Source organism: Myotis davidii, unplaced genomic scaffold (assembly GCF_000327345.1).
Source record: "Myotis davidii unplaced genomic scaffold, ASM32734v1 scaffold732, whole genome shotgun sequence".
Taxonomy (NCBI): Eukaryota; Metazoa; Chordata; class Mammalia; order Chiroptera; family Vespertilionidae; genus Myotis; species Myotis davidii.
In genome coordinates this window covers 543,054-554,887 of record NW_006284349.1, presented here as the reverse complement: position 1 = coordinate 554,887, position 11,834 = coordinate 543,054, and the positions used below count along the sequence as shown (strand labels likewise).

The 11,834-nt window shown below is 58.9% G+C and overlaps 1 protein-coding gene across 1 annotated transcript in view; it reads right to left on the bottom strand.

The window, feature by feature from the left end:
- CCDC88C (coiled-coil domain containing 88C) overlaps window positions 1–11,834 on the bottom strand; it is a gene marked incomplete at its 5' end in the record, with an annotated part of 133,104 nt that overhangs the window by 49,739 nt on the left and 71,531 nt on the right. The window contains 6 exon segments of the mRNA XM_015571294.1: window positions 206–367; window positions 1,356–1,538; window positions 2,372–2,513; window positions 3,773–3,900; window positions 6,510–7,550; window positions 8,889–9,026. Of these exon segments, the coding sequence (XP_015426780.1) occupies window positions 206–367; window positions 1,356–1,538; window positions 2,372–2,513; window positions 3,773–3,900; window positions 6,510–7,550; window positions 8,889–9,026 (1,794 nt within the window).

Below are 11,834 nucleotides of genomic sequence, written 5' to 3'. Positions count from 1 at the left end.
GCCTCTTTCCCAAGTCATCCCTAAGCACATCGCCAGGGGGAGACTGGGAAACTGACGAGGCCGCAGCCATACACTCACTCACGGAACCCGGCTCACCAGCCATCGCCACCGCCAGAGGCCCTGAGGCGAGGCACCAGTTTCCAAGGAGCCTGTTCCCACGGGACGCACGGAACCCCAGCGCCCCAAGCTCCGCCCCGCGCATCACCTGCAGCTTGGCCGTCTGGGTCTGCAGCGAGGTGTTGTGCTCCTGCAGGAAGGCGCTCTGCTTCTGCAGCGTCAGGATCTGGCTGCTGAAGGCCACGTTCTGGGTCTCCAGGTGCTGCAGCTGGTCCCTGAGCAGCTGCTTCTCGGCCTGCAGGGCCGCGTTCTAGGGGGAAGTATGAGGCCGTCAGACACCCCCTGGCAAATGGCAAACGCACTTGAGTTGTAAGGAACCCTCCGAAGGGGATGCTTTGGGGCCAAAGCCAGCGTCCTGCAGGTGAGAGACTGCTCTCTCTCGGAAAAAACAATCCACAGAATTGGGAAAAAACACACCTATTTGGGGGGGGTATTGCTTTCAAGACAGAAAAGAACACACACGAAGGGGATTCTGCCGGAACTGGGGTGTGAGTGCGAGGCAGAGGCAAGCGCGGCCTTGCTCTTAATGCTTTCCTTAGTTTCCTGGTGAACACCTGAGTGTGCGTCTCGGTGAGCTGCTCGCGTAGGATGCGAGGTCACGCCCGCGGCCAGTGAGGTGGCACGTGCTCCAGGGGCTGACCAAGACCTCCCATCAGCCACACCTGGCCAGGAGCCAGGGCACGGGGGTCGCCAGGCTCCATGGGCTACCGCACTAGCATGGGACCCTGGTCAAGCCTCAGACTGTGTCAGCTTTCTCGCCGTCAGGTGGTGGAATAAAATCGGGTTCACACATATGCTGGCTGAGTTTTTTCTGTGAGGGGCCAGATAGTAAATATTTTGGGTGCCAGCCTGTGGTCTCTCCCCCAACACTTAGCCCTGCCCACACGACAAGTGAACCAGGGGCACCTCTGTTCCAATAAAACCGTCTCACAGGAGCAGGCGCCAGGCCTGGCTTGCCGACCCCGGCACAGTGGGGTGGAAAGAGTCCGGCGTACGAGTGGCCGGCCAGGTCTGAAGGGCAGGGGAGGGCAGGTCTCCGTGGGAAAATGTGACCGCGCCCTTACGTGAGGAACGCTGAAGGAACCCAGAGCTCCCAGGAGCTGCCAGGACACACCAGGAAGAGTCCAGCTAGACCGGGGTAGGTCAGCAGATTCTACATCCACTGTCCTTTCCCATGAGGTGTGTCACCAGGATGAGGAGTGGGATGGCCTTTGCGACGGGACGGGGCAGCGACTCACGTTCCGCTCCAGCTCGATGGCCCGGTCCTTCACCCGGAGCAGCTCCATGGTGGCCTCCTTGTGGCTCGGCCCCCAGCCCTCCTTCTCCTGGTGCCCGGCCGCCGAGGTCCCCGCAGGGTGTCTCAGCGAGTTCTGCAGGTGCTTCCCCTCCTGGCTCTGCCTGAGGAGTTCGCACTCCTTCAACTGCGGGCACAGGAGCACAGAAGCAGGTGTGGGGCGGGGAGAGGCCGGCACAGAGCCTGCGGCAGCCAGGGATCGGCCCCCCACACACCCACCCTCCCCCGCAGTGGCTGGACAAGGGGACACCCTGCAGGAACTCTGGTGCAGATGCACACGCACGCTGTCCTGCTCTCCTTCCTCCAAGGATGACAGGAAGGGCAGGCGCCTGGGACCCCATCCTGCCCCAGCCCGACTTTAGCCACACGACAGGCCCGTGTCCTCACTCCCTGAGCCTCGGTGGTCCGCTCCCCAAGATGGAGGGGCGCTGGGAGGAGAGGGACCGGGTGATGTCAGAAAGCCCCTATCGGCTTTAGAATTGCTTTGTTCTAGATTCCTTATCCAATCACACAACCAAGAAACGTGCCTGTGTGCATGTATGTGGAGAGCACTGTGTGGAGAACACGTGTATGGCCAGCACGCATGTGGACAGCACGTGTGCGCCAGGAGCAGACTTGCACGCCCTTACGCGCCTCTGTGCACGTGTGTCCCATCGAGGGTGCCCAGGAGAGTGTCTGGGGCCCCACGCCCGTTCAGTAGGTTCTCACCAGGGTCCCCAGATCTCGCCTCCTCTCCCCACCACCCCCAAACCTGATTCACCCTCTGGTTATCCAGCCCTGACAGCATGATCCGAAATAGCTCCCTCCGGCCCTGAGGCTCACCCACACCTGCTCCATGAGGCGGGTGCCCAGGCTGCCCCTGTGCTGCCCAGGCAAGGCGCCGGGAGGGGAGGGGCAAGGCAGGGACCTCCGGGCGGGACTCAGCACCGTCCCCGTCCTGTCCCCGGCGGCAGCTCTTACCACCTGGAGCTCCTTCTGCAGCTCGCGGGTCAGGCTGGCCTTCTCTTCCACCTGAGCCTCCAGGAACACGATCTTTTCTTCTTTCATGGCCAGTGTCGTCTTCAATGCCAATTCATTCCTGCCCTCCAAGACCTTGTATTTTCTGAAAATTACAAAGACGCAATAGTACCATTTGTCTGCCTTTCCACCCACAAGCTCCCCACCTCTCCCAGCTGCCACACCCCCCTCCCCGATCAGGCAGGTTTCCTCGGCACCGGGCAGCATGCGGCCCGGACCATCCCGTCAGAGCCCACCCGGGACTTGCTGTCAACACGCCTGCGACAGCGTCACCCATCACTGGGCAGTTGTACAACCATCGCCCCAGGGAGGCGTCGTCACAGGCTTTTCACAAAAGGGGAAACTGAGCCTCAGAGAGGTTAGGCCAGTGATGGCGAACCTATGACACGCGTGACAGAGGTGACACGCGAACTCATTTTTTTGGTTGATTTTTCTTTGTTAAATGGCATTTAAATATATAAAATAAATATCAAAAATATATGTCTTTGTTTTACTATGGTTGCAAATATCAAAAAATTTCTATATGTGACACGGCACCAGAGTTAAGTTAGGGCTTTTCAAAATGCTGACACGCCGAGCTCAAAAGGTTCGCCATCACTGAGTTAGGCCATGTGCCCAAGGTCACCATACCCAAGGTCACCGTGCTATTATCTAGCACATGGATGTTAGTGAAAACAGTATGTATACCACAACGATGGACACGTCATCATCCATCTCTCCAAGCCCACGCGAGGCTCACCAGGAGTGGTCGCTAATTAAACTACGGCCCTGTCAGTGCAGGTCCATCAGGTAACAAGTGGGCCATCATGGCGGGCGATGGTGATGGGGGGCGGGGCTGCACCGACGGCGGGGAGCAGGGGGCATACGGGAAATCTCCATACCTTCCCCTCGATTTTGCTGTGAACCTGAAACTGCTCTAAAATAAAATCGTCTATTAAATCACCAGGAGTGGTCGCTAATTAAACTACGGCCATGTCAGTGCAGGTCCATCAGGTAACCAGTGGGCCATCATGGCGGGTGATGGTGATGGGGGGGGGGGCGCTGCACCGACGGCGGGGAGCAGGGGGCATACGGGAAATCTCCATACCTTCCCCTCGATTTTGCTGTGAACCTGAAACTGCTCTAAAATAAAATCGTCTATTAAAAAAGCAAAAGTAGCCTTTTTTATGGACAAAAGAGTGTCCATCCTCTCCTCCTTGGGAACCTCCAGGAAGAGGACCTAGATGTGAAGGACGACAGGCCCTGGGCTGTGAAGACGGAGCAGAGCTTGGAGCTGGGGCGGGGCGCACACGGGGGCTGCGCACGGGCTGCGGAGCCTGCAGACCTCACGGGGAGGGTCCTCACCTGTCGCTGTCGCTGTTGTCGTCCTGCAGCAGCAGCTCCTTGCAGAGGCCGACCTTCTCCAGCTCCTGGCCCAGTTTGTCCAGCTCGCCGGTCAGCCGCTGACTCTTCAGCTTCTCCAGCACCAGCTCCTGGGGAACAGGGAGGGGACGAGCATGGGCCGGGGGCGCATGGCCCTTCGGAAGGCTGAGCCAGTGCCTTCCCAAGTCACCGGGGCCGGGCAGGTGGTTGATGGGGATGGGTGAACCCCTTTTCCACAGAGAAGGGTGAACACACCCCTCCAGCCAGTGCGGGCGACCCGGCCACACGGCCGTGTGCCAGGATGGATCCACTGAGCTCCAGGCACAATCAAACGTGCGTTGGAAATACTGTTACGTCGATCTCTGATTAGTAGGTTCACATCCTAATGATCTCCTCTAGGGAGGACTGTCATTAAATGCTCGTTGCAGAGAATTTGGAACAAAAAATACAAAAAGGAGGAAGATTTCATTTAAATTCTGCTTTTGATTGACTTTTCAAAAGTGGGTGCTGCTCTCACTGAGGTGGTTGGCGTAGCTAGTCCACCTGCTCCCACACCTCTTTGTGGCTCTCCAGTAGCTACAATTTTCTACCTGGTATCACAGCTCTCTGCATGCATGCCTACCCCCTCCAAACGCGCAGGCTCGGACCACCTGCGTGGCAGAGAACGGTGCTCCCCAGACATCCCACCTGCAAATCTCCAGCCACCCTGCAGTTAGGTGAAGCCAAGTGCCCGGTTCCAGCCGATGGGCTGTGTGTGGAATGACCTGGGTCACTTCCCAGCCGCAGGTGAGAAGAGCTGGTGTGTAACCTGCCGGCGGCCTTTCCCCAGCCATGGCAACCGCCCAAACCTTGTTTTGAGATGGTGGCGTCGTAAGATCTAAGCGGCTGAGTCCCAGTACAGGTGACAGGCTGCCAGGAGAGTCACCTGGACTCTTGTGAGTGAGAAGTAAGCCTCGATGTGGCGGTCCACCGCGATTCTGGGGCTACCTGTTACTGCAGCTAAACCTAACCCATGCTCACAGAGGCAGGGACTATGGGTCGCAGCTGCAAGGATTGTACTCTTGTGAGCATGAGACCCGTGCTCACCACATCTATTTCCCTTTCTTCCTGGAACACACTTCCCAGCCTCCCTTGTCACTAGGTTCAGCTGTGTGGCCGGGTTCTGCCCCGTGAAGTGTGGTCTTTCTCACTCACTCTCTTTCTCCTCTACTGGTCACATGCCCAGGAGCCAGGAGAGGACTCCACCAGGGGATGGCCGAGCCCCAGGATGGAAGCCTGGTGCCCCAGGCGCTGCACTCTGGGCCACCTGGGAACAGCCACACTGAACTCAGACACAACTTCCATGTCGGGCCATTCGGATGAAACTGCACCAGAACAGTATTCCCTCCAACACGCTGCAGAAACGCCCAGGTGGCCCAGGCCGAAGGTTCCGGGGAAGCAGGCCACCCATTTACCAAGAAACTGTAAGACAACCCGCACCCTTTGGTCCTGTAATTATACTTCTAGGCTAATCCTAAAAGAAATATCTCTGTGAAGGTGTACATGTCCAGTGTTCCTTAACATAGCGGAGGCCTCCCCGCCGCAGGCCAAAGCTGCCCGGAGGGTAGAGCTGTGCCCGGGAAGATGTCCTCGGCACTATGGGGGGATGACTCCATGCAGGAAACCAGGAGGGCTGACGTCCAAGCTCTCACCCCACAGCCCACGGCCCTGGGTTCTCCTCACACAGCTCCTGGCCACTCTGCCCTCCCTCGGCCGGAGCCCTGGTTAAGGGAGAGGAGACACACAAGTAAAAAGTAAAAGGAGAAGGAGGTGGCTGAGAACTGAACTAGGGCATGCAGGTGTGGAGAAGAATTCTAACATCTTAGAAGACGGAGAGCAAGGGATCAAGATGAGGACGTGCCGACTTAAAAACCATCGGTACATCCACACAACGGAACACCACTCTGCCACAAAAAGGAAGAAACCGTACCCTTTGCGACAGCACGCGTGGACCTGGAGAGCATCATCCTAAGTGGAATAAGCCAGTCAGAGAGAGACAGGTACTGTATGATTTCACTCACATGTGGAATTTCATGAGCAAATAGAACTACCAAGCAAAACAGAGACGAACTCATGCATAGAGACCCGGCAGGCAGCTCTGCTGGAGGGTGGGTGTTCGGGAAGGTGGTGGAGGGATTGAGCAAAACAGAGAAGAAAAAAGCGAGAACAAATGGACATGAGAGAACAGTGCGGTGATTGTGGGAGGGAGGTGGGAGGAGGGGAAAGAGGGCATAACGGGGATAAGTGGTTGATAAAAAAATAAATTAAATAGAAAAAATAGAAAACAGCCCAAATGCCAAAAAAATAATTACAGTAAATTATATGTGGCCTAAAGCCTATTTAATGTAACGAAAAAAAGCCCTAACAAATACAATAGGGTTAGGATGAAGAGAGTAGGTGCCCTGTATGTGTGTGCATGTGCACGGATATGCATGGGAGGAGCGTTGGAATAACTACAGTCCGTGGTTATCTCCGGGCAGCGAGACAACAGCCGAGTTTCCCCCGGTTCTTCTTACCTTTGGGCTCTACCCTGTTCAGAACCAAGGAAGACATCGAAGGAGCACACACAGTCCCGGTTCTGTCCGGAAGCACACCCCTCGTGGCACACCTGTGCGGCTCTGGACAAAGCCGTCAACCCCGCGTCCCCCTCGAGGGGCTGCCTGCACCCCACCCCGCTCACCTCTCCCAGAGTGGTCAGCGTCCTGGTGTGCATGGCGACTTGCTTGGTGAGGTCTCTGTTGTCCTTCTCCAGCTCCTTCAGCTTGGTGGCCGCGTCCCGGCAGCGCGCCAGCTCCTTGTCCAGAGCGCGGCTCTCCTTCTCGGCGGCGGACAGCTGGGTGGTGACGTCGTCCAGGGCCGTGTCCTTGGACTCCACCTGCTGCCACAGCCGGTTCACCTCCTTCTCCAGCAGCTTCTTGTCTTTCTCCAGCTGGGCCACCTCCTGCTGCAGGGCCTCCTTGTCCTTCTCGGACACCTCCAGCTGCTGGCTGGCCAGCCGCTGGGCCTCCAGGTCCCGCTGCAGGGCCTGGTTTTGCGCCTCCAGTTCCCCCCGCTCCCGTGCCAGGGCCTGCTGCAGCCGCCGGTTCTCGGCACTCAGGCTCTGGTAGCTGAGCTCCAGGCGCTCCGACTTCTTGCTCTGGGCGCTCAGCAGCTCCACGTTTCTCCTCAGCTCCTCCTTCTCCCGCTCAAGCTCCTGGTTCTCCCGCTCGATCTGGGCCATCTTGGCGCCCGTGAAGCGCATGGCCTCCACCATCCGGCGCAGCTCCCGGTTCTCCTCGTCCAGCTGCTTGTTGTCCCGCTCCAGGCCCGCCAGCTGCACCGACACGTTCTGCAGGGTGTCCAGAGACTTCTGCAGCCGGCGGTTCTCCAGCGACAGGCCCTGGCTCTCACGCTCCAGGGTGTTGACCTTCTCGGTGGCCGTCGTCAGGGAGCTGACCTCCCTGGCCAGCCTCTCGTTCTCCTTCTCCAGCCGCTGCCTCTCCTTCTCCAGCCCCTCCGCCCGCGCCGCCTTCTCCTTCGCCTGCTCCAGGTCCCGGTGCAGCTGCTGCCGCTCGGACTCCAGCGTGCTGAGCTTGCTGCTGGTCTCCGTCACCGTCCGGTGGAGGACTCTGTTCTCCTTCTCCATGTCCTGCACGCGGACCTCGCTGCTGACCTCTGACCTCTCCCGCAGCGTCTGCACCGTCTGGTTGAGATGATCCTTTTCTTGCTCGAGATCCTTGATCTGCAGGAAAACACAATGGAAATGACACAGGTGGCTGCACGAACGTATTTCGGTGATTTGGTCCAATCGGGGGGACTGAAGAGTAGGCCTGGAAAGACACCCCACCATTGACCCGAAGGAAGTCGTAACGTTTCCCAGAGGCCTGATACGGACACAAGGCGAAGGGCACGGAGATCCCCCCGAGAGAGTTCAAGTCAAAACACATTCACAGCAGCCAGGATGACCTAGAAAACAGAAACCACATCTCCTCTTCCTTAAAACAACGAAAGTGATTTCCTTGGTGCTTTTTATCCTGGTCCACAGGGGCCCAACGAGCTGGCCGCCCACCCCAGTGGCCGCTCCTCACGCCACCCTCCCCCTGCAGACATCACACGTGATCTTCCCTCTGCCCTGAATATTTACTCGCCTCCACCCTCCGGCCTTCAGCATCACTGGCACCTTCTCATCCTCCCGGGCTCAGTGCGAGTGCCAGCTCCTCAGAGAAGCCCTGCACCACGATTCTAAATGCCCTGCACTGAGCAAGACTCTCCTGGACCCACGTGTATTCCCTCGATAGCACACGTCTGAAGTCACCTCGCTCATCGCCTATCATTCTGCCTTCTAGACTATAAGCCATACAAGAGAGGGGGCCCTGGCTTGTCTCTTCACTATACATAGCACTATCCCCACCCCACTCTTTTGCTCTACTAGAGAAGCTGAAAAATTCAAGTACTTGATACCCAGCATCCCTTGCAGCTAGGGGTAGTCACGTGTTGGGTCTGGCCAATGACAGGTCGATAGAGGGTCTGGGGAGGCCTTCCCTCTGTTTCTTCACCCTCCACCTTCTTCCTGCCCACTTCCTGGGGAGGCACAACAGCCACTGCCAAAGGTGGCAGAGCAGGAAGAGGGAAGCCCGGCCCCTGGGTAGCATCACTGAGCTGCTGCCCCAGCGCTGGGCTGCCTTCCCTGGCACTTATTGTAGTGCCAGGCAAATCCACCCAGGGTTCTCAGGGTGATCATGGACATTTGGAGCAGGATCGTTCTTTGTCCTGCGGGGCTGTCCCAGGGGCTGCAGGACACCGAGCAGCATCCCTGGCCTCACCGCACCACAGCCAGGCGCACCTTCCCTCTCCGTCCCCCAGTCCTGTTAATCAAAAACAAGATGGCCCGTGTCCCTGGGAGGCAATGCCTGTCCCCATCCCCCTGCTGCAGCTGAGGATTGTTGGTCTGAGCTGCAGCTGGGTGAGGAAACTGGTCACCCAGGAATCACTGATCAATGACCAGGACACGGCTGTGATCCTGGCTGCTCCCCCTTGCAGGCAGGGGCGCCAGGGGAGGCCTGCGCTCTGGAGGGCCTACCTGCCTGGCTTTGTCCGTCTTCAGGGCCTCCATGTCACTGTGCAGCTGCTCATTCTCTTTGATCAGCTCCTCACTGAGGGTCTCCAAATCCTGGTTGCTCTGTTTTTCCTTCTGCAGCTGGTTCTGCAATTTTTCAATCTGCAGAGCCCAAGACCCAGCCGTGCAAAGGTCAGTTTCAGGAAGTGAACTATTTTTTATAGCAGACCCGAACCCTGTCACCCCACAGAACACTGTAACAGGCCTGTTCTCACCGAACAGCCCTCCTGCCCACTTCTTGGGGAGGCACAACAGCCACTGCCAAGACTGGCAGAGCGGGAAGAGGGAAGCCTGGCTCCAGGTGGCGTCCCTGAGCCGCTGCCCAGGCCAGGCCTGGCTGTGCAGTGAGCTCCCCACACCCTTGACCATCACCTCTCAGCCCATGGCATGCACTTCCAGCTCATGGTTGAGAAAAAGGTCATGGGCACCAATCGGTCAGCTTCCCTCCCAGTTCACTGCTGTTCACTCTCACTGCTTCCGTCTTAGGCCTTGTCCACTACTGTCCTGAGGGTCAGGCGACATGCCTGGGGCCAGCAGACTCCACTGCTGGATGTCCTACAGGGACTTCACCCAGTTGGTGACATTCCTATTCACCCAGCTGCTCAGAGAGGTCCTCTGCCATCTCTCTCCCTCCTTTCACCCTCCAAGTAAATGTGTCACCAAGGTCTGTCCTTGTCCCCCATACGGCTCCCCTCCACCCCCCACTGCCTGCCCCAGGCCAGACCACCTTCCGTCCTGCCTGGACGATGGCCCAATCAGTGGTCCAACATGGAGCTCTTCTGCGGGACCCACCAAGCCCACTCCCTAAACATGGACTGCCTGAACCCGCACGTCTCACACTCTGTGCCTGACACCTGAACACCGTGATGGACGCAGATGCAGGCTCAGTACCTAGGGCAGGACCTGAGGTGGGGCTCCCAGGCCAGGCCCCTGCTGCTGTCCCTTCCCATTGACGCCAAACTCAGGAGGGGGAAAGGGTTGCTCCCTGCTAACGATGTGACCACGAGCGAGTGTCCCTAACTGACAGGACCAGCAAGCAGCAGGCATGGTCACCAGCTTGTCAGGGGGAAGTGCTCAACACACACCTGGCAGGTGGCAGGTATGACAACCATCACTGACCCCCCGTGAGAGCGCCAGCGCCCCCTCCCCCCCGAGCTTCTGACAGTCAGGGCTGGCACCCAAGAATCTGCATTTGGACTTGTGACCCTGATGCTGCCGGTTTGGGGTGACTGCTCGAAAACTAACACAGTGAATCTCCACGATCAAAGACCAGGTGGTTCTTAGAGCTCCTACAGACCCTGGACCTCAGGTCCCTCACAGGGCCCTCTGGGGGAGGACCCTCAGATGCCCAGTGAGTAGCCATGACCAAGAGCCTGCTCGATTGGCCTGTCTGGGGGGCAGCCTGGCACAGTTGCACGGTAACGGGCCACATGTCTGAGTCTTCCTCAAAAGCGAGAACATCTTTCTGCTCCTTCCTTATCGCAGTCTCGCTTCCTAGCACCAGGTCTGGGCCCAGCAGGGAACACTCTGTTGCTCTGAGGGCGGCTCCTGCCCCGGAGCTGACCCGAGGAGGAAGGCCCTGGGCAGCTGTCACTCACCCTCAGAGAAGGGCACGGGGCTCAGAGTCCTCGAGCAATTTGCCCAGAGCCCCACAGTGAGGATGCGGCAGAGCTCCACGCACAGCCATGGGCCGACCCCGCCCTGCTCTCCCTCAGCTGGGGCCTGGGGTGTGTGTCCTCCAACCCCCACCATCTTACTCCTAACGCTGCACCCCTGCCGCCCTGTCCCGCACAGAGAAAGGGATGCGAGGGATGGGAGCTGGCCCCAAGGGGTTTCCCATCCTTCCCGGGAGGGCACCAGGCTGGGGCCGAGGACTCCTGTGGTGAGGCTCTCGGTCCCGAACATGCAGGGGCCAGGGACCTGCTTAGCAGCCCCCATGCCGGGCTTGTGTCCCCCTGATAGGCCTCCAACGACTGCCCCTCCTCCTCTCAAAATCAGGGTTCCTGGTTGAAGGAATGGACTTAGGATATCGATACACGAGGCAGGGAAGGCGCCTTCTCTGAGGCCCACAGAAGGGTGGTGAGTCTCAGGGAAGGACGTGGACTTCGGGAACTATGGTCTACACAGACGTTTCAGACCGAAGTCAGCCTACCGCCTGGGCGACACTCGGGTGGTGGGAGAGCCGAGCAGGCACCAGGGTGCCTGGGACTCGGGGCAGCTGTGTCCTGGCTGACCCTGTTCCCTGCTCAGGTGCCCCCGAGGGACCATGCCGTCTGGACGTGTCCAAGGCTGTGCCCTGGCTCCAGGAAGGCCAGCGTCGGGCCATGTCCCCTGTGATCCTCAGCTGACGGCCGAGACGCACCATCCACCCAACGTTAGGGAGGACCCATGACGGGCCAGGCTCGGGGGAGGAAGCAAAACCAGCCCTGCTGGTCAGGACAGAGGCAGCCAGGCCCCGAGCGGGCTGAGGACGGGGGGGAGGGGGGGAGCAGAAGGGCCACCTGGCCTGGGCTCCTGGGACTGGACACAGGACAGCGCTGGTCTGGGAACTGCGGCTCCTCCCTTCTACCAGGACTCGGAGCCAAGACAGGGCTCCCGAGGGCTCTAGCAGGACTGCCATGGTTTCCTACAGGGAACTGACCCGGAGAGGAAGCAGGGGTGGGGCCCGAGAGGCCAGGGGCTAAGGAGTCATGCCCATTGCACAGGCGAAGGCAATGAGACACACAGATGTCCGGTCGCACTGCTGCAGGGACAGGTCATGCTGCCTCGGGACTCTGCTGCGTGAGGACTCGTGTCCCGCTACCATAACTGTGGCTGCCCTGCACCCCGCATTTCTCCCAGGTGTGCATCCTCACCGACACCTGGGCGTTCCGCCTGGCCACCTGCTTGCCCGAATGTTCGCACAGTTAC